The sequence below is a fragment of the Elephantulus edwardii genome, unplaced genomic scaffold (genome assembly GCF_000299155.1).
Source record: "Elephantulus edwardii isolate Elephantulus edwardi_28Jun2011 unplaced genomic scaffold, EleEdw1.0 scaffold00201, whole genome shotgun sequence".
Classification (NCBI taxonomy): Eukaryota; Metazoa; Chordata; class Mammalia; order Macroscelidea; family Macroscelididae; genus Elephantulus; species Elephantulus edwardii.
In genome coordinates this window covers 4,564,592-4,590,206 of record NW_006399951.1, presented here as the reverse complement: position 1 = coordinate 4,590,206, position 25,615 = coordinate 4,564,592, and the positions used below count along the sequence as shown (strand labels likewise).

Here is a 25,615-nt window from a genome sequence, read left to right as displayed (position 1 = left end):
AGACTACTCTGGGGAGGCAGCTTTTCCTCAATCATGTTTTGTGTGCCTTCCAACCTGAGGGGCATAGGATTTTCCAGGGCCTGTTCTTTCAGAAGTGGACGGCCAGTCCTGCTTCTTGGTCTTAGTGGAAGCTCTGCTGAAACCTGTGTATGCCACTGATAATCTGAAACGCTGGTGGCATAGATTCCAGGATGACAGCAACATGCAAGTTACCACCATGCAGCAAAATGACAGACAATCCCTGCTCGCTGTTAGGCTGGAAAGTGCTACTTACTTTAGAAGAAAACTCAGAGGACTAGCTTTGTGGCCTTGGAGTGCGAACATGATTCTTAATCTAGTACATAAACTGTAGTTTGGCAGCTAGTCTGGTGCCCTTTGCTGGCTCACAAATTTCATGGACTGGACAATCTAAACTCTGCAGATCAGGTCAGATGCAGATACAGGCCAGAGACTTGTATGTATTTTACCCCAGGACTCTGCCCGTGGAAATGGCATGTTATGATGCACAGCAGATTTCAGTGGTGCTTCCAGACTAAGAGAACAGCCTAGAGATCTGCTTTTGAATATTGAAATGCATATGGGTCTCAGTGGCTTGATCCACACTGGATTGTGGGGATGCTGCAAGACTGGGCAGCGTTATGGCGCATAGGTTCCCTATGAGATTGGGGTTATCTCCGCAGCAGTTAACAACAGTGAAGGTTAGCTTAGGTGCTAAATTGAGAAGGTGAGTCCTGCAGCCCTGTTACCCTTCCCAGAGGCTACCCATTCTTGATGCTGTCTACTGAGGTAAAATCCTGGGTCTGTCTGATGTCTCTGCAGAACTGAGAACCCCACGTATCTAATTACCCCAGCCTGGATGCAAAGCAAGATTCTGGCAGTACTGTGAAAAGACCTGGCATCTGCAGTGTGCGTGCGCTGTGCAGCTCGTGGCATTGCAGGCCTCCAGGACCTGCCCTCCAGCTCACCTACCAAGTTAGGAGACACCCAAGGCCTCGGCCCACAGAAGAAGGTGTCAGCAGACGCATATCTCCTAGACCGTGGTGTCTCCTGAGTCAGCTGGTGGCAGCGTGTGAAAAAGGTGGAGGATGCCAGCCCAGGGACACTGTTTCCTCAAGGAGGATGAGAGAGGCCTGGACCAAGATTCGCTCTATAACAAGTACAGTCTCACCAGCCAGCAAGGACCACTGCTGCTCACACTGCTGCTGGTGGGGGTCATAGCCCTCACGCCTCTTCTCATCATGAGTGTCGTCGACGGGGTGAGTGAGGGCACCTGGAGGACGGCAGGGGCTGGGCCGGGGCTTTCTCTGGGGCTCCAATCCCAGCTCTGACATCCGGGAATTGTGAGACCTTGGACAAATCCTGATCCTTTCTAAGTCTTAGTGTCCTCACCTGAAAAGGGCTGTGCAGAGTGTTTGATCAGATGGAATACACTTTTAAGTTTGAAGCTTAAAGTGGCTTTGGTCAAATATGTTACCCTCTCTTTTCGTTACTCTGATGTTGTGTTTTGGTGGGGTTTTTTTTTGTTTGTTTGTTTTTTAAATTTTACGCTATTTTATTTACAAAATTCTAACAGATTCTTTCAATTTCTCTCACCGCCACCATCAAATTGTACAACCCCATAATTAATGCCCCCTCCCCCTGCACATCCACATCCCTCAGCTTCCACCCTTTCCCACCCTTCTTGAATTCCTTATACTCATTCTACTATTCATAATAGTTTTATACAATATTTATCCTTGTGAGACGTGAGTTAGTTCACTCAGCATAATGCTCTCCAGGCCCTCCCAAGTTAGGTAGTAATGTACAAAATCATTGCTCCTGTCTGCTGTGTAGTATTCCATTGTGTAAATGTGTTTTATTGAAGAACCAAGTCAGGGATGGACTGTGTATGCCTCCTTGGCAGACATCATTAACCTATCCCAGCAGATAGCCTATGTGTATGCCTGCTTTCCATGCCCGCACCTTGACAGACATCATTAATCTGTTCCTGCAGATGGCCTGTGTGTATGCCCGCTTTCCATTCCTGAACCTTTACAGACATCATTAATCTATTCCTGCAGATGGCCTGTGTGTATGCCTGCTTTCCATCCCTGCACCTTGACAGACATCATAAATCTATGCTAGTAGATGGTCTGTGTGTGCCTGCTTTCCATGCCTGCACCTTGACAGACATCATTAATCTATCCCAGCAGATGACCTGTGTGTATAGGTCTGCTTTCCATGCCTGTACCTTGACAAACATCATTAAATGATCTCAGCACTCCTAAACATAGCTATCCAGGCATATACTACCACATTTGTCTTTGACCTAAACTTGCTTTGCTCTGGTGCTTTGGTCTGTCATGAGTTTCTCTGCTAGCCCATTGGCTTCAGATCTCTGGAGATTTAAATCCACCAGCAGCACCAGAGGTGAAAGATGGAGAGACTTGGCTGTGCCTGATCAGAGAGGGTGGTTGTTATTGTGTGCCATCAAGTTGACTATGACTCGTAGAGACCCTGTGAATAATGACTGAACCCTGCCCTATCCTGGGCCAGCCTCACCATCTCTGACACACCTGACCCCATTGCCATAGTCACTGTGTCAATCTGTTTCATCCAGGGTCATCTTCTTGTCTGATGACCTTCTACATTTTCAAGCATGATGTTCTTCTCCATGGACTGGCCCCTCCTCACAACATACACAAAGTACGTGAGACAGAGTTTCAAAATCCTTGCCTCCAAGGAGTAATTTGGTTTCACTTTCTCCAGGACAGATCTTTCTGTTCTCCTGGCAGTTCATGGTATGTCCAATACTCTGCTCTGTCCCCACAACTCAAAGGCATCGATTGTCCTGTCTTCCTTACTTGTCGTCCAGTTCTCAGATGCATAGTGAGCAATTGAGAAGACCGAGGCTTTTATCAGGTGTACCTTAGTCTTTACACTGACATCATTGCATCACCTGTTAGGCTCAAGTCAATTCCAATTCATAATGACACTATGGAGCATGGTAGAACTACCCCATAGGGTTTCAAAGGAAGTGATCTTTTTTTAAAAAAATTTTATTATTTGTGTGTGTGTGTGTGTGTGTGTGTACCGTCAAATTGGATCTGACTGGTACAGGAGGAGATTGTCCTTCCTTCCCCGGCAGAGCATCTGGTGAATTTGAACCGTGTGCCTCTGGGATTGCAGTGCAGCTTCTTGCCACTAGGCCACCAGAAAGTGATCTTTAAAGAAGTAGACAGGCACTTCTTTTTTTTCATAGAGAGGCTAGGAGGTTTGAACTGCTAACCTTTCACTTAGTAGCCAAGCAGAGTTCCTTAGAAGAGGATGGATTGGAGTTCCCGTGATTGAGATTGGGAAGTTGTCAGCTAAGGCAGAGGCAGAGCCCAGAAAAAGGCCTGGATGCCAGGAAGAACCTGGGGTTGGTGGGGACTTGATTTCATCCCTGTGAATGAGTGATGTTGCTCAGTGCAGAGTGTCCTTCATGTGTCTGTCTGCCCTCCCTAGGAGTTCTCCGAACATCAGGCTCTCCTGGGGACCACGCTGGTGGTGCTTGTCGTGTTTGTCACCTCGTACCTCCTGGTGTACCTCAACTGCCTGGCACGTCGGGGGCTCAGGGTCTTGGCCCTGCTCATCTGGGTCTGTCTCATGATACTGGGCTACGTGCTGCTGTTCGACTCCTGGGTGACGGCGAACTGTATGTGGGATCCGGTAATGAGATGGGGCCCCGAGCATCTTTACCGTAGTGGGCTGGGCGCACTGGAGTTGGCTCCTGTTCTTAATAAGCATCGGGTCCCTTCTCGAGGTGAGGGCCTGCATTTGGCATGGTGTATGAGGCCCAGACTACTCTCCATTGCTTTGGGTTGAGGCTTTAGACAATGCCAGGGTGGTTTTGTGCCCAGTGATCTGTACTGTCTGGCTTTGGTGTTTTGGAGTGGATCCTCACTAGATTGGAAACAGACTCCCTAGGAAGTGCTAAAAGGCACAGATTGGTGCACAAAGATTGGTGCTCAATCCTGGGACTCTAACTGGATGAGGAGACATGGCCTTTTTTTTTTTGCCCTGCTTTCCTCTGGTGTTTGATTTCAGTGCCGTCTAACCCCAGGGAGAAGCAGAATCCCAGGCCACCCACCTATCAGCTGAAAGAGAGAACCTTTATCCAACCAGCAACAGACCCCAGCTTAAGCCCTATGGCCTGGCCTGGTCACAGGGCCATATAGGACTCTGTTGGTGAGGGGGACTCTGCCTGGTGATCCTGCTTCTCTCTTTGGGTGGGTCCAGCCTCATTTAAACTGTATAGACTGAAAGTTCAGTGAGAGAGAGAGAGAGACTGACTGACTCCCCGCCTCCAGACGAGGCACTGCCCCAGAGGGGTAGCTATGAAGCAGACTAGACCAGCCACTGGCCTTCCTGCCTGGCTTCCCGTGAATGGGCAGATGGAGCTGTGTGCTGGAGGCAGCAAGCAAGTGCACTAGCTCAGGGACGCTCTGTGATGAACTATCCTCCTGATCCACCTTGCTCCCCGCAAGGCTCAGCCTTGGCCACAGAACCAAACCAGCACCTAAAGCAATGAGTAATGCCAGCGGGGCCAAACCCAGAAGCACACTGCACCCTTTTTTTTTTGTTCCATTCCCATGTCCGCCATTGTTGCTGTCTGTGTCTATCACCCTGTTGTTGTTGTTGATTGCCTTCAAGTCGAGCACGACTCATAGCGACCCTACGAACAAAAGGCTTGAAGCCCCTCTACAGCTGTGGATATTTACCAAAGTCCATAGAGTTTCTGGAGGCATGTTGTTTAGGGAGTGGATGCCACTCCTAGGGAGCAGGAAGTGGGGGACGGAAGGCACATCGGGCAGTCGAGGCACCGCATTCAGGTTTCGCCTGTCTGTGTGCAAGGCTCGGGGGCGGCTCGGCTGGGCACCGCCCCAGCCCCGACCTGACGCGTGTCTGTCCCTAGGTGCCCTTCTTCCTGTTCATCATCTTCGTCGTGTACACAATGTTGCCCTTCGGCATGCGGGGGGCCGTTGTCATGGGGGTTTTCTCCACCACCTCCCACCTCTTTGTGCTTGGCGTCCTCGTCTTCGTGGAGCCCTCCAAGACGCCTACAAACCACATGGGGCTGAAGGTAAGGAGTGGGGTTGGGACCTCTTGGACCCCTGGTGCAGGGGGTGTGGTTTGGAGGTCGGGGTGAGTTGGGCCCCCAAGGTCTTGAAGCAGAATTTGAAGGCAGGATACTGTGCCTTCAGGCCGGGTTCCCCAAGTCTGCTGCTCAGACAGCCAGTCTCCCCCCCACCTTTTATTTTCTGGCCTGAGACACCCTTCTCCCCGGAGACTAGCTTGTACCTTCTCTTCCTGAGTCAAGTGCCTGCTGTGAGGTTCCCAAGGGGTCACCCCTCCTTGTCAGGCCTGGGCATGGTGTCCTAGGAATTGGTGTTGAGGGAGGTAAGCCTTTAATTAATAATGGTTGGTGAGTCATGCATACCTCATTCTGACAGGCCTAGGTGCCCACTCTGAGGGCAGCTGGGCACCATTCCCTTAGTGAGTGCCTTTGGTATACTTTGGTCCCAAAGTGGTCCAAGTGCTCCAAGGTGGTCCTGCCTCTGTGTCTCTGGTCCTTGATGCCTGAGCTGTTGGGGTCAGGAAGTGCCCGGCACATGCGTGGTGGGGTCTGAGTGTGGTCCCGGTGCCCGTAAGGAGTCCCGATGTGTCCTGCCTGCCCCAGGACGAGGTGCCCATCTGAGCGGGGCTGGGCGGTCAGGGACGGGGAAGGGGTGCCATCACTGACGTAGGGAAGGGAGGTCACTGACGTAGGCCTGGACGCCCGCTCAGGGGCCGGGTGCAGCAGGACAGTGGGGACACAGCCAAGGCGAATGCCGAGTTCCACCCTGTCTCCTCCGTAGATACTGGCCAGTGCCTTGGTCTTCCTCTGTGGGAACCTCACCGGGGCCTTCCACAAGCACCAGATGCAAGACGCCTCCCGAGACCTCTTCACCTACACCGAGAAGTGCATTCAGACCCGCAGCAAGCTACGCATTGAGAAGCGTCAGCAGGTGCGCCCCTCCCTGGGGCTGATCCCCCTCGAACCTCACCCCCGTGCCCCTCCCAGACCCCCATTCCTCACTGCTCCCTCCCCTCATGACACCCACCTCCCCCATCATGATAACCCTCTCCACGACTCCCCAAACTCCCCTGACCTCCTATTCCCATAATCTCCCACAGTCCTCATCCCCTGTACACCCTCATCCTCATGCCTCCCATCCCCTTCCCTGTGCCCTTCACCTCTGTCACCTCCCTCCTCCCCCAAAACTCTCCACTTCCCACATCCTCATCTTCCCTAAGTCACTGTTTCTCTACCTACCTGTACTCACAGTTCCCCAGCTCTGTCTCCTATCCCCCCAATATTTCCCTATATCCACATCCCCCACACTCCCTACATTTTTCTCTCTCCCTCCTCCATAACCCCTGTTCACCTGACCCTTCTTTCTCTGCTGGACTCTCAGACCCTGTGAACGACCATCTGCATCAAGAACAGGACTAGACACCCAGATTATCTCACTTCGGGGACAGTTGGGGACAGGGGCCCGCAGAGACGGAGTCCGGGATGCGGCAGGGAGAATAGAGGCCAGGTCTGGGGTGGACCCCTACTCACCTGCACCCTCCTGTCCAGGAGAACCTGCTGCTGTCCGTGCTGCCCGCCCACATTTCCATGGGCATGAAGCTGACCATCATTGAGAGGCTCAAGGAGCACAGGGATCGCCGCCACGTGCCCGACAACAACTTCCACAGCCTTTATGTCAAGAGACACCAGAACGTCAGGTGGGCACAGAGCAGGCTCCCCCAGGGTCTGTGACCATGACCGCCAGGGTCTGTGACCATGACCTCCTAGTCTGGGTACGTCAAGTGGACAGAAGGGCGGGATCCGCCAGGGTCTGTGACCGTGACCTCCTAGTCTGGGTACATCAGGTGGGCACCAGAGCAGGGTCCCCCCAGGGTCTGTGACCATGACCTCCTAGTCTGGGTACATCAGGTGGGCAGAAGGGATGGCTCCCCCAGGGTCTGTGACCATGACCTCCTATTGTGGGAGCATCACGTGGGCAGAAGGGAGACCGTGACCTCCAGGGTCTATGGCCATGACCTCTGGAAGCGTAAGGTGGGCAGAAAGGTGGGCTCCCCCAGGGCCTGTGACCATGACCTCCTATTCCGGGAACATCATGTGGGCAGACGGGAGAGCTCCTCCAGGATCCGTGACCATGACCTCCTAGTCTGGGAACGTCAGGTGGCCAGAAAGGCAGCCTCCTCCAGTGTCTGTGACCATGACCTCCAGGGTCTATAGCCATGACCGCCAGGATCTGTGACCATGACCTTATTCTGAAAGGTCGTATCCCTGATGTTCTTTCGAGAGTCTTAGGCGACATAGGAATTAGAGGGTCAGCAGACATGCAACTCTCTGTGGCTCACCCCGGCTCGAGGCACATATGAACCTCTTCCTGTTCATTTCCCATTCACCAGTTTCCCACTCATTTCCTAGAGAGGCGGGAATCCCTACTTCTTCACACAGGAGTACACTTCAGTCAGGTTGCTCACATTCGTGTTAGAGGAGATTTCAGGAGCCAGAAGAAATTAAAAAGCATGTGCGCAAGCGTGACTGCCTGGGTGGAAGGTGTTTCTAAGCTTCAGGTGAATCTCCACGGGCAGCTGTGCAAACCAATTGCTGTCGCCCTTCTCTGACTGGTGCTCTGCGGGGTTTCCAGTGAATAGTGTTTCAGAGGTGAATTGCCTGCCCTTTCTTTTGAGGTACCTTTTAGTTAAAGAAAAAAAAATTTTTTTTCAAACCCCTCCAACCATTTCGTTACCATTTCGGCACCTTAAGTGTTTGCACCGCTCAGTGTCCTCTCGAAGGGACACATACGCCACCGCCATTGGGTCATTCCCACTCATAATGATTCTGTAAAACAGAATAGAACTACCAGGGTTTGCAGATCTTTACAGACGTGAACCGTTTTATCATTCTCCTTTGGATTCAAACCACTGACCCTTGTGTGATGGCAGCCCAGTGCTAAATAGATTGTGCCAAGAGGGCTACTTCGAAGGAGCATAAGCCTTCAAAGAGAGATGAAGGGCCCACCCCCCATCTGACACCTGGTTCTGGCTGATTTAAAGGAACTGCAGAATCTTACCCTGTTAAATGCAGCCTGCATCCCGTGAGGTCCAGCTTAGCATCACGCCTGAGCAGTGGCCCTGCTGACATCTCTCTAGGCTCTGGGAAGCCCAAGAACTCACAGATTTTGGCACCAAGAAAGCCGCTGCAAAGTGCAGTTCTAGCTTGCACACCCCTCTGGGCTCCACTTTGCTCATCTGAGGAATGGGAATCTTATAGGAGTGTGTGAGGCATTGGGTATGGCGCTTGGCGCGAGGGAGCATGAAGTCACATCTTACCGGAGGTTATCGTAAGTCTGAACTAAAGGTGAAAATACAGAGCTAGGAGCAGGAAAGAGTTTCTGAGGTGTGAGGCCGCCGCCCTGCAGTGATTGGGGGCCCACCAGCTTCCAGGGTTTGCTGCATTTGGCTTTGACTTTGAGCCTCTGAATCTTTCTCAGCTCTACAGGCAGAGCTTTCCATCCCTTCCCTGGGAACTGACAAGAGTCAGGGGAGGTTGGGGTCCCCATGGGAGCACACCCTTGACTCGGGGCTGGCAAGTGCTCGTGGAACTCCGGATGAGCCACCACGTCGCTCCACAGTCAGTGATCTGGCCCTGACCCTCCCCTGGCCGCTCTCTGCAGCATCCTCTACGCAGACATCGTGGGCTTCACACAGCTGGCCAGTGACTGCTCGCCGAAGGAGCTGGTGGTGGTGCTCAACGAGCTGTTCGGCAAGTTTGACCAGATCGCCAAGGTGGGCCCTCTGTCCCTTTGTGGCTGTTATGTGGCCCCTGCAAGGCTGCGCTCTGTTCCCTCTGCCCTCTGCTGACACATTGCGTCCGTGAGGGTGAGGGTGTGCCCAGCACCGTGTTGCCATCAGGGCTGCGAAACCTCGGCTCGAGTGCAGCATTCCCTCAGCGGACTTTCCTAGTGGCTGCTGTGTGCCGGCCTGAGTTACAGGCGCAAGTGGAGATGGGGGAGGTGGCCACAACCTTCCCCAGCACGTGAGAGGCTGGTGGGCAGATTGATGATGGCCACGAGGGGGTCACGGGGGGCTCGCTGGGGCTCAGAGGACCCTCAGGAAGACTGCCCGGAGGAGAGGATGGCTCCCCCGCCCTATGGAACATTAGAGGCCCAGCTTCTGCTGAGAGCCCGGGAGAGCCCTGAAATGCCAAACCACACCCGGCTTTATTTAAGTTTGAGAAAGCCGAAAAGAGATTAAGAGATTCCATGGAAAGAGGGAAATGTTCAGGCTGTTTGTGCAGAAGCCCAGTGTAGAGAGAGAGGTTTGTGTCATGTAATCCAGACGGCTTAGCCTAAGTAGGACACAGTGACGGGGGTGGGGGTATGGCCGCATGCTTGGATTTGAGTCCTTAGGTGAGTGGTGGAAATTTGACATAAAGTCACCGGGGAGGGGGACAGATGCCAAGCAAGAGGAGAGACACAGGCTGAGGGGGACTGCAGGGGACAGCAGACTGGGGAGACCGGACAGTGCTTGGCTGAGGTCCCATTTACTCACACACTGGGGAGGGATCCAGTCATTTGTGAATTCACAAGACGGTCCTGAGAACTTCCGAGTGCCAGGCTCTGAGGAAGCAAAGGGCATGGGACCAGCCATCTGATTGCTCGTGAGCTACACACTGGGCTCTCTGAAGAGGAGAGCAAGGGGAGCAGGGAACCCGGGGAACACCTAACCCAATGGGACAAGGTCAAGACAGGTTTTCTGGAAGAGGCAGCAGCTTGAATAGAGATTGAAGTGGAGATCTGAGGGCTCGTCCCCTCACTTGGTTGCATGCTTGAGTCATGTGGGAAACTTGAAACACCCGTGTCCCACACCCATCAGAGTGCTTAAGAAATGACAGAAGAATGAATGCCTTTGAGCTGTGGGGTTGGAGAAGAGTACGGAATATCCCATGAACTGCCAAAAAGATCAAACACGCTGGTCTTGGAAAAAGTGCTTGGAGGCAAGGCTGATGAACTTCATCTCACTTACTTTGTGCATGTTGTTAGGAGGGGTGCTTTCTTGTAAAAGTGGAGGCTCAGAAAAAGAGAGTAAGATTCTTAACAAAATGAACTGACACAGTGATTGTAAGAACGAGCTTGAGTGTGTCAGAGATGATGTGGACGGCACAGGAAGGGTACAGGGCTGTGTTCACAGGGTTGCTTTGAATGTGGTCAATTCGCTGGCACCTAACAACAACAACAACATTCTAGATGATTTCTGTATGTGGGGAACCGGTGATTGAAAACTTGATAGAAAGCAAATTCTGGTTCCAATCTAAGCTCCACTCGGTCTCATTGAGTCAGAACCACTTGACAGCTGAATCTCCATGGACTTCTAAGGCTGTAAATCACTTGGACAGAGATTGCCCATCTTTCTTGGATATTGGTGTTGGTGAAGAGTATTGGATAGACCGCAGACTGCCAAAAGGGTAAGCGGATCTTTCTTGGAGAAGTGCAACCAAAGTGTTCTTTAGAGGCAAGCATGGTGAAACGTCACATCACGTACTCTGGGCTGTGGTCAAGTGCTGTCCGTCTTTGGGGTAAAAAACAACATAAGGCTGGGAAAAGTAGAGGATCATTGACAGAGAGGAAGACCCTCGACGATAAAGACTGACACAGGCACCGCAACAAAGGGTGTAAGCATGGCAGAGATTGTGTGGATGGCACAGGAAGAGGGCAAGGTTTCAATCTGTTGTCCATAGTGTCGCTGTGATTCATACTTCACTCAACAGCATGTAACCACCACCACCACGACAACATAACAAAAGCAACCCACAAGGTACGTGCAGCCTTTGCCCAGTGTTCCTGTGGTCAACTCCCCATTTCAGGTGAAACCTTGAATGCCTTTCTAGTACCCTTCTGTGGCCATCGCTCTGCCTCAGCCTTGTTCCATGCGGCCTGATGTTCATCCTTAACTACTTCCTTCCCTCACTCACCTCTCCTATCTTCTCATCTTACGTCGCCCAGACCTGCTCGTTTAAGTTGCCTGGCGCACAGCCAGCTCAGGGATTGCATTGACACCCACTGCCTGCTGGCCTGCTAGGCCTCTGGTGGTTGGCCCGGGTGTTTCCCCCAAGTCCCTTGGTTTACTTGATCCCTCTTTGCTCATCTCAATGCCCTCTGTCTCTCCTAGCCTCAGGCTCTTTGCCACCCAAGGGAGACTCTTCCTGCCGGCACTGGTGTGACTGTCTCTGGGTTCCTTCGGGTCCTTGCTCAGAAGTCACCTTTCAGAGGCCTCCTCTGGCTTCCTGGAAACTTTTCGCTTATTTTTCCTCTATCTTATTTTTCTCTTCAGTGCATTCGCTATTGGATGCTTATAGATTTTATTTATTCTGCTTAATGTCCGACCCTCCCGTCCAGCACGTGAGCTCACTGGTTGCAGGATCTTTGTTTGCTATTGTTCCCCAGAGCGAGCCACGCTCCAAATGCAGCAAAGGCAGCTGCTCCCTGAGAGGCCTTTCAGAATTTTTGTTTTCACGCCCGGGGAGGTTGTTCATGGTGAGCGCCTCTGTCCTCTGTGCTTTGACCAGGCCCAGCAGAGGCCGCTTCTCATGGCACCAGGGGGAAGAGCCAGACGCCCCCTGGTGGTGGGAGAGGGCAGTGTGACTCTGAGCTCGCCCGCAGATCCCTGCTGACCCCCTGTCTCTTCATGGTCCCACAGGCCAATGAGTGCATGCGGATCAAGATCCTTGGTGACTGCTACTACTGTGTGTCGGGCCTGCCTGTGTCCCTGCCCACCCATGCCCGGAACTGCGTGAAGATGGGGCTGGACATGTGTGAGGCCATTAAGTAGGTGCCAGGTGCAGACGTGGGCTGTTGTGTCTTGTCGTGGTGGAACTTTTCTCCTTCCAAAGTGCAGAGAGGGGGAACACATATCACTCTTATTTTACACACGAGGGAACTGAGGCTCAAGGTGAAGTGGCTTACTTGGATCCTACAGCAACCCAGAGGGCCCAAACCTGGTCGGCTTGTGTCCTCCTCGTGTGCCCAACGTCTGTGTCAGGGCGCCAGGGCCCAGAGAGACTCTCACGGCTCAGAGCTGCGCAGAGTGACGATGGGACCAAGGGAAGGACAGCATCTGGAGGAGGCCGTCAGGGTGACGAGAAACCCTTAGATTCGGGATCTGATTCCAAAGCTTCATCTGTTTCCCGCCTCTCCTCTAAAGATCCTAGCCTCAGAGGGTGGCCTTCCGGGCTGCGGGGACACATTCAGCCTCCTGGGACGCCCTGCCCACTAACGCCCAGCTTCTGTGACTTTCTCTGTGGTCACTTAATTTGTCAGGGAAGCTATAGTGGAGGGACAGGTGTGGCCAAGCCACACAGACCAGTACTTAGATGAGACTGTGACACAGGTCCAGATGGAAGCCCAGCACCACCTCCGGCTCTGCCTCCTGCCATCTTTCTAATACAGCTGGGAAAACCCTGGAGAGGGAGCCTGGGGTCCTGGTCCTGGTCCTGACTGTGTGGCCTCTGGAAAGCGTCTGCCCCTCTTGTGAGGTCACTTTCCCTCCTCGTGCCGAGGCTGTCCTGGACCCCCCTGCCCCCCATGGAGTCTGTCCTTCCCCGGCCCTGCCGGTAGATGCCTGGTGCCAGCTGCACCGTGTCCCCCATTTGTGAAGGAACTCAGCTGTTGTTTATTTGGGGCGGGGGTACCTCAGGCCTTGGTGAAACTCTAGCTTTGAGATCTGTGTGTGGTGCCGTGGGGGCAAAAGAAAAGGGCAGCTGGCAAGTTCCCATTTTCTGGAGGTTGGGTGTCTGAAGCCCCCAAGGCCGGTTCTTGCTGCTTTTCTTTGCAGGAGTTAGGGGTGTGCACGGCCCCTTTGTAGAGCCAGGAAGTCTCTTCAAACCCAGGCAGAAGAACACCAGGCGTGGTGTTAAAGGCTCAACACCATGACCTTTTGTGGTTCACAACAAGTGGCTTTCTCCTTCCGCCTAGAACCTGTTAGGTCGGGGGTGACACTGCCTCATAGCTCACAGGGACCCCTCAGCCTCTCCTAAAGAGGCAGTCCCATCAGCATGAGAACGTCCCTCTCCGGTGAACTGGGTCTGCTGAATCCTTGTCTGTGTTCAGTATCCTTGCCCGCCACCTTGCTCTGCCCCGTGCCACCCCCAATCCTGCCCAGTGTTCGGGGTACAGGCTGACCGAGTTGCTCTGCCCAGGCAGGTGCGGGAGGCCACGGGTGTGGACATCAGCATGCGTGTCGGCATCCACTCGGGAAATGTTCTGTGTGGAGTCATTGGGCTTCGCAAGTGGCAGTATGATGTGTGGTCCCACGACGTGTCCCTGGCCAACAGGATGGAGGCCGCTGGAGTCCCTGGGTGAGACTTGGGGGGGCAGGCTGGTGGCAGTGGGTGTGGAAGCAGGGGACAGAATCACCCACCTGCAGCGGGGAGCAGCCAGGGACCCTGCCTCCTGGGCCCCCCTGTGGTACCAGGTCCTGGGGCTCTCTGTCTGACTCAGGTCTTCCCCAGCCGGGTGCACATCACAGAGGCGACGCTGAAACACCTGGACAAGGCATACGAAGTAGAGGACGGGCACGGGCAGCAGAGGGACCCCTACCTGAAGGAGATGAACATCCGCACCTACTTGGTCATCGACCCCCGTGTAAGCCAGCAGGGGTGGGGGTGGCTGGCTGGTGGTGTTCTTTGTTTTATCTCAAAGAAGCTCTGGTAGCCTAGTGGCTAAGGAGTCGTGCTGCCTACCCAAACGTAGTGGGTTGGAATCCCCCATCTGCTCCCCAGGAGAAGGACGGGCGGTGTCTTCCCTGCAGTTCACAGCCCACTGGAGGGTCAGCTATGAGTTTGTTCTCAGTCAAGGACACGTGACGACAACAGTGATATTTTCTGTGGCAACCTCGCCTCTCCCTTGTTTAATTTATTCTTTTTTTTTAAATTTTATTATTTCGTGTGTGTGTATCATCAAATCAGATCTGACTGGTACAGGAGGAAATTGTCCCTCCTTCTCCAGCAGAGCATCTGGTGGATTTGAACTGCATATCTCTAGGATTGCAATGTAGCTTCTTGCCATTAGGCCACAAGAGCTCCCCCTGTTTAATTTATTCTTGAGCAAGTAATTCACAGAGCTGAAAATCCAGACAGTACGAAAGGCCTGGAGTAAGAAGATTCCCTGTCTCCCAGCCAGCACGGATGTGAGCTGCTGTTAAGGTGGCCCCCAACTTGTGGCAACCCCACGCCCAGTGAACGAAAGTCTGCCCGGGACTCTGACATCCCATGATAAACTGAGGACTGCACCAGCGTGATCGGCCAGGTTTTCATGGACTGATTTTTGGGAAGAGGTCACCAGGCCTTTCTTTCTAGCCTGTCTTCTTCTAAAGCCCAGCTGAAACCTGGTCAGCATCAGAGCCACACACTCCAGCCTCCAATGAGGAACACTGGCTGGGAGTTGAACCCGAGCCTCCGACATAGAAGGTGCCAAGTCTACTACTGCCGATGCTGTCAGTGTCCCTCTCCGAGGAACTCCTACCACTCGCGGGCCTGCTCTCACCGACAGGGAGCGCGTCTCTCTCCCGGGCGCTGGGTTTCTGGCCTGCTCTCCCCGAATATCACAGAACCGTTGACTTGGTTTGTGCTGTCAAAGCTGCCAACAACAGAGCGGAGACTAAGTCAAGTTCCTCCTGTCTCCCTTCTCCATCCTTGTCAGGCCGCACAAGGCCGGACACTGCTCTTTCCAGGACTCTGGGACGTCTGGACACCAGTCTTCTCACTGGCGAGGGAGACAGACTCAGCTAAGGGTTGACAGTTTCCATCCTAATAGGATAGTCGCTTCCAGAACAATGGCTTCTCTGGTTTATCAAGCGCTGAGGCTGAAAAGGCTTGTCCAGTGGGTGCCTGAGGCGTTCTGAGGAGACAGGGAATTCTCGCAAGGGCTAGACGGGGCTCTCAGATCAGGAGATGGCCCACGATTTTCTCCGCTAGCCTTAGGGCCTCTTCCTGTCCATACTCTGGAGGATTCCGAGGGGTTTGGGCTCTTTGGCACGTACATAGGAGTCTGCGCTTGGCCTGCAGGCATGCCTTACTGTCTACCTTGACCTTCCATCTGAGGCCTAAGACCCATGTCCTTGGTCACGGCAGGTCGGTGTGGACCAGTCAGCCATCCTAACAGGTCCGTGCTGTGTGGTTTGATGACGTTACAGTCCCTGAAAGGCTGCCCTAGTTGGGGCTAGTGGTTGCCTGAGGACTTCTTTCTTCTGATTGCTCCCCACAGGGAGAAGAAAACTGGGGTGTGCTGGTCACGTGTGGGGTGCAGGGTGTAACTTGGGCTTTCTTGTGCAGTTTCTTTAGAATGCCCTGGGTGGGGAGGGGCTGGGAAGTCTTCAGGCCACCTAACTCCTGGTTCCATGGAACCCCCAGAGGGTAAGTGGAACTTGAACCTGATTGGCCCTTGAAGCTGGTCACCCTCCTGGGCCAGGGATGGCAGAACCTGACAGTCCACCCAGTGGGTGGTGCATTGGGCGGCCTCGTTATAGCAGCTCCTCAAGGCATCACCGGCGCCTTGACTGTCCCCCCTCACCGATTGCTGTTCCAGGCAGTGGTGTGTTTGAGGAGGGCAGACGGGGTGGGGGAGCTACATGAGGAAGGCTGGGTTTGTGTCCTCCAGCAGAGCCAGCAGCCACCGCGGCCCAGCCAGCACCTCCTCAGGCCTAAAGGAGACGCAGCGCTGAAGATGCGGGCCTCTGTGCGCATGACTCGCTACCTGGAGTCCTGGGGGGCTGCGCGGCCTTTCGCACACCTCAACCACCGAGAGAGCGTGAGCAGCAGTGAGACCCCCGTCCCGAGAGGCCAGAGGCCCAGGGTAAGCTGTTCATGCCCCCCTGAGACCTGGCGCTTGGGGCCCTGCTGCAGACAGGAGAACTTAACGCTACGGTGCCCTTTGGATCCACACTTTCATCCCCATAACATCTCCTGTGTCTGTTCCTCCTTCCCTCTTCCTCCAGACCATCCCTCTGCGGCGCCACCACCGAGCTCCAGATAGGTATGCGTGCTATCCCCTCTCCTCTGCCAAGCTCGGCCCTTCACCTCCTCCAGCTGACTCCTCTGACCCAGCTCTGCTGGGAGGCAGCCTCCCAAAGGCCAGCCCTGGACCTCTGTGGAGTTTGCTGTGGTTCAGCTCGGATCAGTGCCGGGAGCTAGATGTCCCGGGTCGGTGGTTTGGTTTCCTGAGGAGTCAGTGGGGCTGGTACAATGTGGTCCTGAAGCTGGCCTCGTGGGTGGGGTCAGGGCCTAGCCTTTCGCCTTCTGCTGGGTCACCACCAGGCAGTGGGTAGAGCCGGACCTGCCCGTCACCTGCTCTTTCTGTGGGCCTCACTGGGCATACTTACCTCACAGACCTCAGGAAGCCCACTTCAGTGGGTCCTCTCCCCACACCCCTATGTTAGATGTGGGGTCCTGGCTTGATGCAGGTGGGGATGTCTGATTCCAGAAGTGCATCACCCAAGGGGCGCTCAGAGGACGACTCGTATGACGAGGAGATGCTGTCAGCTATTGAGGGCCTGAGCTCCACAAGGTGAGCTTCCCAGAGCCTGAACCCCAACTGAGGGACCTCGTGTGGCCCCACTCCAGCTGTGGTCCTAGGCAATCCCTCTCCTTCCCTCAATGAAGAACAGAGGGTGTGTCTCCACTGTGCCCACACCTCACTCCCAGCCATGCTGCCTCTAGATCCTGCTATTCCAAGACCGATGACTTCACCTGCACTTACCTACCCATCTTCAGAGAGAAGAGTCTTGAACGAGAGGTGAGGACCCTTGGGCAGCCCCCCACCCCAGGGGAATGGGCTTCTAGGGCTATGTGTCCGGTTAGGAGCACAAGCCAGAGTTCTGAGAACTCCTTAAAGGGAGAAGCTGCGTCTCTGCAGCTATAGGGGTTGACCAGTGCACCTCTAACTTAGATTCCCTTGTTGCGGCCCTCACCTTCTCCTAAATGCCCCACTACCCCACTCCACGTTGATAGGAGCTTGGGGTCCAAAGGCTTTGACTCCGATCAAATAGTAGACTCTCACCTGGTCAGGGATGTGATTAACTTAGGCCAACAACATTGACCATATAATTAGAAAAACCAAACAAAATCACTCAACATAGTATATGGGATGGGAGAGACCTGACTGGATATTACAGCTTTTGTATCGATACCGATCATTTACCTGTTGAGCTGGGTCTGGCACCGTCCTACGCATATATATCACCTAACCCTCAAAGCAGTTAGGCACGGTGGATGCCAGACCTAATTTCATGAACAAAGAGCTGAATTAGGGATCTGAGAGGTAAAAATGTCTGGATCCGTGGGGACTGTGCTGGACCCGCAGTGCTCCCTCTTCCCAGCCGGAAGCAGTGGGAACTAACAGCTTTCTCGCTGGGATTATAAGGCTGAGTGTTGTCCTTTCTGGGATTCCTCAATTTGGGGCTCCTTGGGTGAGGGGGGCTTAGGGTCTGGAAACCTGGGATGTGAGGGGGGAGTGTGCTGTCTGCTCTGCGGAGTTGATTTAGACGCACAGTGATTCTTCGGGACTGTGTGTAACTGCACCTCAGGCCTTCCAAGGTTATCCTCTTTACGGAAGCAGACTGGCAAATAGTTCTCTGTGGTGGCTTTGAACTGCAGACCTTTGGATTGGCAGCTGAGGACTTACCCGCTGCCTTGACAAGGCTCCGTAGAGGCAGGTGTGGCCGCCCGTGGGCTGGCTGACCTCTCCGAGCCTTGATTTCCCGTATGGAGCGGGGACCCCAAGGGCTGTCCTCGGGAGACAGTAACTGGTGAGGAGTGGGCACAGGGGGTTGTCCCAGCCTTGTCTGCGCAAAGGCTCAGGTCCAGCCTCATCTCTTGGTTTGGACGCAGTCAGACCTCTATCAGCTCCAAGAGCTCAGACTTTGCTCCTGCACACCCTTTGTTCTGGACCTGGGCCTTGGGACTTTTCAGAGACTTGAGAAATAAAGTTGGAGACCTGAGCGGGGAAGGGCAGGGGAGGTATTAGCAGTACAAACAAGGGACTTTGTAATAGAGCAGTGAGGGGCATGGATTGGAATACTTTCAGTTAGAACTCAGGACAGAGGAGAATTCTCTGTGAAGTGACTGACTTGCGATAGAGTGGGGTCTGGGAAGGAGCTGGAGCAAGTGGCTCTGAACGTGGCGGGCCATGCTGCCCGAGCAGGCACCCCCTCATCTTCTCTGTCATTCCCAGTACCGCCTGGCCCCCATCCCCCGGGCCCGTCACTACTTCGCCTGGGCCAGCCTCATCTTCCTCTGCATGTTGCTCGTCCACATCCTGTTAATGCCCAGGTCAGTTGGAGCGGGCAGGGATTGTTCAAATGAGGTGACCTTGGCAGAGCCCACCAAAAAACCTACTGAAAAGTATTGCCTCAGGCTGGAAGGTCTGTCTGTTAGGATTCATGAACTTGACCTCCTTGGGTTCCTAGGAACCGTAAGTTAGAAGAGTTAGCCTCAGCACTTGGAATTACCAACGCAGACCTCACCATTCCCTAATGTCTCTCACCTCCGTTTCCCAGTTACCTGCTTTTGCCTGGACCCTGCAAGCATTTCTGTTTATGATCCCTTCCTTAGGTCCTTATGTGCTTGGAGTCTTAGAACCGTAGACTCTTCAAATCACAGACTCCATTGTTTTTCTCTTGTATGTGGGGAAGGTGAGGCTCAGACGAAAGTTATCCTGAGCTGCACAGCAAATAGCTTGGGAGCCCCACTTTCGGTTCTTGTGTCCTAATGGTCAGGAGTTGTGCTTCCATCCCTGAGGCATGTGGTTCAAATCCACAGCGTATATCAACCACATCAGACAGTCCTGTGGTGGAGGCTGAGACTGAGGGTGAGGGGAAAGGAAGTAAAACCAGCAACTTGGGGGTTTCTGGAGGGGTGACTGGGCCAAAGGAGAGACCTAGGATTGTAGTTGAGGATGCGCTTAATAAAGGCAAAGGACTTGTTGTGAGCCATGAAAATGGAACTAACCCACAGCTGACCCTCTGATGGGTTTTAGAGGCAGGCAGTCAGTCACACGGGAGGAGATTGCCCATCCTTCTCCCACAGAACAGCTGGTGGATTCGAACCGCGTGCCTTTGGGAATGCAGTTAAGTGTCGTGTCTGTAAAGACTAAGTAGACCACATTTAAATGACACTTAACCGTGTGCCAGACAAAAGTATGAAGGCTGCACAGACGCTACTAACGTCTTACACACTTAGCCCCAAGAGAGATGTGCTGCTGGCCAACTGGACATTTTCAGCAGGCATCTTGTGCGGATAGTGGGGTGGCTGGACCCTGGTTTTCAAAGGTCTCATTTTCTCGGTGTGAAGGTGGCCCCCGAGGGAGGTTGTGTGCATGCTGGAAGGCTGAGGTGGCAGGAGTCAGGGCGGGCAGCCTTCTTGTGGTGTGGTCTTGGCTAGTGGGAATTGAGGCCTTGCTATTTTCCCTCCATCCCAGGATGACAGCTGTAAACATGCCCTTTACCCTGGCGGCCTGCGTACTGGGACTGGGCCTGTGCCTGTGCTTTGCTGATCAGTTTCTGGTGAGTGGAAAGACCCCAAGACGACAGCTGATGACTGTGCGGGGTCCGATCCACTCATTGGCAGGGCTGTGGTGCTGTGAGTCCTCTGGCCCCGTGACCCCTTCCTCTCTACTTTAGTCTCCCTTCTTGGACTCTAGGCAGGGAAGGGGCTGAGCGCCCTGTCCCAGTCCCTTCTGCCCTGAGGACACTGCCGAGTGTTCTGGAAGTTATTCTCAAGAGTTCTGCCTCATGTCGACTCGCACATCAGCTGAGGACTTGGGTTATGACGGGCACAGTGGGTGGGCCCATCAAGCCTCTACCACCCGAGTGGAAGGAGATGCCAGTTCCCGCTCTCTGGCGCTCTCCTGGGCTTCTTGTCCAAGCTGTACCGCGGCGTTGCCCTGCAGCCCTCAGCAGGCCCCGTCCTGGTCTGACGTGGCCCCCTTTCCTCCGCAGAGGTGCTGCCCAGCTTGGGGGATGCTCCGAACCATCTCCGAGAAGGCAGGGACACAGCCCCTGCTGAGGGCGTTCCTGGCCATCGTGACCATTACCGCCATCGTGAGCCTGGTGTGTCCCTCAAGCCTAAGCCTCACCCCACTGAGAATCTCAGGGTTCTGGGGTGCTGCAGTCTTTACATCATACTGTATCTTAACCCTCTCCAGAGTGGGCACGTTACGCCTCCAGAGAACGTCAAGTCCACACCTACAGGGTTATGTCCTTGACGTTTCAGTACCTCCTGGCCTCTGAGGACTCAGATTCCTCACTGTCCTGCTTTAACCTGTAGACTCAGACATTAGGGTGTCTTGAGGGGCGTGGGCTGGGAGGGATAATTCCGCTCCCGCGTCTTTAGGCTCCATCCGCCTGGCTCCTACAGGTCAAGCTCTCTCCTCCACCCCACCCTCTAGACACTTAGAAAATGCCAGTTTTGGGGTGTGCTTGAGCGATCCTTTCCTTTGGGGTTACCTAGGAAGGAGGGGCACTGAGCCGCCCTGGGGGTGATCTTGTATCTTCATTTTGTACCCTCCCTCCCACTTCCCACCGCCCGTGTCTGCCGGCTGCTGTGGTCGATGTGCCCAGCCGCTCAGGGCAGTGACTGCAGCCCAGCCTGGCAGCAGAGCCACGGTGCTCCCCCGGCCCTCTGTCTGCTCCCCGCGCCGCCCTGATCCTCCTCCTCTGCCATGCTGGTCCCTGACAGGCCCCGAGTCACAGACTGATGCTAACCTGGCCTTGTCTCCTTCGTAGCCACCACTGACTTTCTCAGCATCAGGATCGGCTTGTAGTAATGAGACCACACAGACTGCATGTGAGCTCCACCTGGTGAGTGCCCTGCTCCAAGCAGCGCCCCTACCCTCACTGAACAAGTGGACCATCGGTATTGAGCCCTGTGACTCTGGGGTGTAGAGGGACAGAGCCCAGCCTCTCCCAGGAAAGGCTGCAAAAGGTCTAGGCGGAGCCAGTGCTGCCTCTGGGCGGGAGAACACAGAGGAGCCTTGTCTTGTGCATTTGGCCAGGGCTGGTGAGCCCTCTCGGTCCCTTACTGTCAAGCATGAGCATTACCTCCGGTTTCTAAGTGGGAAGCAGGGCTCAGAGGTTAACTGACCTGCCGATGCAGGATGGGACAACCTGGACGGGGATGGGGCAGGCTCTCCTCCACCCAGAATGTTGTAATGGTAGGATGAGGGCTGCAGCCACTCAGAGGGGGAACCTTTATCTGAAGGGGGGAGAGGGGCCAGGCTGAGAAAGGTACTAGTGGGAGCAGCAGGGTTTTCCTAGTCCGTGCAGTGGGGAGGCGGAGAGAGGCAGTGGGCGATGCAGTCAGGAAAGCAGGTTTGATCCAGAGGGAAGGGTTTGGCATTTAGCCCACGAGCAGGGAGGGCCCACTGTGTACTTTCGAGGGGGGCAGTAATGTGGGCGGCTAACCCTCTGTGAAGGGCAGGCTCACTGCATCTGCAGAGGTAGAGACGCTGTGGAGACTTGACTCCACTCACCATCTCCATTTGTTTACTTCATATTCCTGCCTTTACATTGATCTCACACTGACCTAACTAGGATGAGAATACTGTAAACTTGTAGATTTGCCTGCACTTTGTTAACATAGCAGATCAGCAAAACAAGCATCGGACACTAGAGATGCACTGCTGTACGGCCCTGGGCTGGGAGTCACGGTCATCGCTCCACGTGGTCTGGCTGCTGGCCCAGTGACGGGGTGGCCTTGGCGATGGGACAGCCTGAGCTTCCTGAGTAACCTGTGCCTCTCACCCTCAGTATTACACCTGCAGCTGCATGCTCAGCTTCGTGGCTTGTTCCATCTTCCTGTGGATGAGCCTGGAGCTCAAGTTTGTGCTGTTAACCGTGGCCGTGCTCACCAACTTGCTGCTCTTCCACAGAGCTCCGTGCTGCTGGTGGCACCCTGACAGTTCTAGGAACAGCACTGACCCCAGGTAGACCCTCCAAGCTATTTGGTGTGCGTCTAGATTCTGCTTTCACTGTGCCTTAGAACGGCGGCGGCTAGTAAATGACAGGGCTCCCATTTTACAGAAGGGGAAGGTGGAGGGCGGAACTGGCTTAACCTGTAACCTGTATCCCAAGCTGGGGAGTGTGGCCCACTTGCAGGTTGTTTAGGGGAGTCCTGAGTCCCACGGAGGCCACGTCCAGGCATATCTAAGGGTGGTAGGGGAGACCTCAGCTCTTGGTCTCTATCTGGGTCATGTCCCGGACCCTCAGTCTCTGCAAGGGTAACCTGTCTGTGGTTCCTTTCTGGAGAGGAGGTTACAGCAGTGGCCCGGGAAGGGGTCTATGTGCAGGGGTCTAGCACAGCTGAGCTTCAAGCGAGTGGAGTCTGGAAACCTGACAGGCAGGGACCCAGCTCAGAATCTGTTCTTGTGGGTCTGGGGGCAGGTGGGGAAGGCCTTCACCCTTCTGCCCATCTCCAGGTCCCTTTATGACCTGGGTGGGTGTCTGTGTGCTGGCCCAGGCTCTCTCCTGCTGCCTCACCTGCCTGGAAAGCTTTCCCCTCAGACCTTCCGTGGCTGATGCCCTATTATTCAGGTGACTTCAGTGAGGCCCCTCACCGGCAGGCAGTCTCCTCACTGCACCTCCTTGCTTTAGTCTGAAACAGGCATTTCCCACTTACCGAATAAAATACAAGTGCTAAAAGGTTAGAAATCTGGTCTGCTGTTCCCCTTGGCTGGCACCTAAAACATAAATGTTGGGGCCACACACTACTTCCTGCGTGTGGGCACTGGGTATAGTGAGTTTCTCACTGGACTTTCCCTGTCATATCCCACAGCTCACCTTGCTCATGGAAGGATTTGAAGATGGTAACTTTCTTCCTGCTTCTGTTTTACATCTCCCTCATCATGCTCTCCGTACAGGTAAACTAAAACATCCCTGTGTCCATTGTTCAAGTTGGTCTTCTCTCTCCACTTGGAGAGGCGGTGTGCGGGGTCTGCTGTCCTCACCCCCTGGTGTCCTGTCAGGACCTACGTGACAGGCTTGATCGCATAGATCATCACTAGTTACTGTAACTAGACTCACATGCTGGGAATTTTAAGACCATTCAGTTAGGGGTTTGCCACTACCATGGGCGGGCAGTACTGTGATGGACCATCTGGACCCCAGGAGTTCCCATTGTGTCCCAGCCTTGGGGTGCCTCTGCCCTCACATAGGAATGGGTCTCTTCCTGTGTGCAGATTGACTATTACTGCCGGTTGGACTGTCTGTGGAAGAAGAAGTTCAAGAAAGAACATGAGGAGTTTGAAACCATGGAGAACGTGAATCGCCTTCTTCTGGAGAATGTCTTGCCAGCCCACGTGGCTGCCCATTTCATTGGTGACAAGTTAAATGAGGTGTGGTGGGACAAAGGGGTTGGGGACAGAGGATGCACACACTGTTGCAGAGTGGATGTTTACAGACACAAGGACCTTCCCGGGCTTGGCTTCTTTGTGATAGCTGTACGAACCCAGGTTTTGGAGTCAAAGATTTGGGCTCCGGTGTGATCACAGATAAGACACTTAACCTTTCTGGATCATTCACATCTGTAAAATGGGTCTGACAGAATTTACCTTCTACAATTGTCCTGTGGGCCAGATATGCCCAGGTATTTGTAATCTGGACATTCTGTTCTCAGGAAGAAAGCGACATGTGTTTATTACAGAGAAGGAAAGAGGTCCAACAACTTGCCGAGTCCAGGGTTAGCAACTTGCTAAGACCCAAGGTCTCCTCGTTGTGGTCTTTCTCCCAGCCGTCAGGCCCACTGGGAGTGCTTTAAAAACGCAAAGACCTGGGCCTGGCCTTGCCCCTGCCCACTACATCCCGAAGGCAGGCACACCCAGGCGTTACTTAGCTCCTAGCTGCTATCAAAGGCTTGAAGGCCGGGGGACGTTGCCAGCTCCGGGAGCTATTTCAGCCTGACCCTCCCCTTTCCCGCATCCAGGACTGGTACCATCAGTCGTATGACTGTGTCTGTGTCATGTTTGCATCTGTGCCGGATTTCAAAGTGTTCTACACAGAGTGTGACGTCAACAAAGAAGGGCTGGAATGCCTGCGCTTGTTAAATGAGATCATTGCAGACTTTGACGAGGTATGCAGGGGATAAGCAGCCTCCTCAACCGACTCTGCAGATACAGCAACATGGCTGAGGGCATCCTCGACCCTGGGGAAGGGGACACAGCTTCCCTGCTGACATTACACACATGAGAAGATGGTACACATCTGCCTTGTCTATATATGTGTAGGGGAGCTCTGGTGGCCTTATAGGAAGGCCAACCCAAAGGCAGGTGGTTTGAATCCCCCCAGCTGCTCTTTGTGAGCCAGACAGTGTCCTCTGTGCCACTGCCAGTCTCTGAAAACTTGTTGGACAGTCAGCGCTGGGTTGGTTTAGACACACAACAACAATGTACATGTGTTAAATATTTGATTAATGCCTTCTCTGTACCAGGTCCTTTTAGAGACTGGGCTTATATTCAGGGTCCTTGTAGAACAGCTGGTGTTGCAGCTCAGCTCATGTTCTCAGTTCCTTTCAGAGGAAATCAGTTTAACTGTTGGAAAGAACTGACCCACAGGACTGTGTAGATAATGCAGACTGTTTGTTCCTTAAAAAGGGGGAGCAGATGAGAATGGAAGAGATAAGGAAGAGATAAACAAAAAATCCCAGGGGAGATGAGACTAGGGGAGGGGTAGGGACCCACAGGCTGTGCTTCTACTTGGTCACAAGCTGAGACAGTGTCTTTATGAGAAGTGGCAGCGGGAGAGGATCCTGGGAGAGGGAGGCTGCAGCTGCTGCCACAGAATGAGAGGCTTGAGCTGCAGCGTCCTGAGCCGTCTCACCATGTTCCTCTGTCCTGCAGCTGCTGTTAAAGCCCAAGTTCAGTGCTGTGGAGAAGATCAAGACCATTGGGAGCACGTACATGGCAGCGGCAGGGCTCAGTGTCACCTCGAGGCACGAGGACCAGGTACTGGTGGTAACCAGCAGTGTCTCAACCTCATGTAGGTGTCCTCAAACCTACGAAGGGGCCGAGGAACTCAGTAGGCCAGCCAGGAGAGTTCCGGAAGCAGCAGACAGGAGAAGCCTGAGAGCTGCCTTCTGAGCCAGAGGTGCTCTGGTGGGGACACGTGCGGGGGAGGTGCTGGGCTGTGGCCCCAGGCCCCCCCTCACGGTGCTCTGGGTAGCCATCTAACACACATCTAGCCCAGGCAAGATGATGCCATCATCCCCGATGGTCTTGAGTACACAGTCCTGTCCTGCAGGACTTGGCTCGGCAACACGCCTACATTGGCCTCACGGTGGAGTTCAGCATCGCCTTGATGAGCAAGCTGGATGGCATCAACAGGCATTCCTTCAACTCCTTCCGCCTCCGAGTCGGTAAGGGCCCAGGAAGGTGGCAGGGTGAGGGACACACGCTGGAGGGCAGGGGAGTGTGTGTGTGTGAGACACGTTGGAGGGCAGGGGAGTGTGTGCAGGGGAGACACGCTGAGGGGCAGTGGAGTATGTGCAGGG

General features: G+C 54.0%; 1 protein-coding gene across 1 annotated transcript in view; it reads left to right on the top strand.

Annotated features, from left to right (window-relative positions):
• Nucleotides 1-1,082: 1,082 nt before the first annotated feature.
• The window catches only part of ADCY7 (adenylate cyclase 7), a 25,890-nt gene continuing 1,357 nt past the window's right edge, over nt 1,083-25,615 (top strand). The window contains exons 1-22 of the mRNA XM_006897138.1: nt 1,083-1,256; nt 3,487-3,690; nt 4,937-5,104; nt 5,880-6,029; nt 6,647-6,795; nt 8,760-8,871; nt 11,782-11,909; nt 13,280-13,438; nt 13,592-13,724; nt 15,741-15,932; nt 16,075-16,112; nt 16,560-16,643; nt 16,796-16,871; nt 18,309-18,406; nt 19,554-19,638; nt 20,074-20,184; nt 21,883-22,010; nt 22,907-22,991; nt 23,310-23,465; nt 24,053-24,199; nt 24,966-25,070; nt 25,366-25,480. Of these exons, the coding sequence (XP_006897200.1) occupies nt 1,086-1,256; nt 3,487-3,690; nt 4,937-5,104; nt 5,880-6,029; nt 6,647-6,795; nt 8,760-8,871; nt 11,782-11,909; nt 13,280-13,438; nt 13,592-13,724; nt 15,741-15,932; nt 16,075-16,112; nt 16,560-16,643; nt 16,796-16,871; nt 18,309-18,406; nt 19,554-19,638; nt 20,074-20,184; nt 21,883-22,010; nt 22,907-22,991; nt 23,310-23,465; nt 24,053-24,199; nt 24,966-25,070; nt 25,366-25,480 (2,794 nt within the window). The 5' untranslated portion in view covers nt 1,083-1,085. The remainder of the gene's footprint in view (nt 1,257-3,486; nt 3,691-4,936; nt 5,105-5,879; nt 6,030-6,646; nt 6,796-8,759; nt 8,872-11,781; nt 11,910-13,279; nt 13,439-13,591; nt 13,725-15,740; nt 15,933-16,074; nt 16,113-16,559; nt 16,644-16,795; nt 16,872-18,308; nt 18,407-19,553; nt 19,639-20,073; nt 20,185-21,882; nt 22,011-22,906; nt 22,992-23,309; nt 23,466-24,052; nt 24,200-24,965; nt 25,071-25,365; nt 25,481-25,615) is intronic.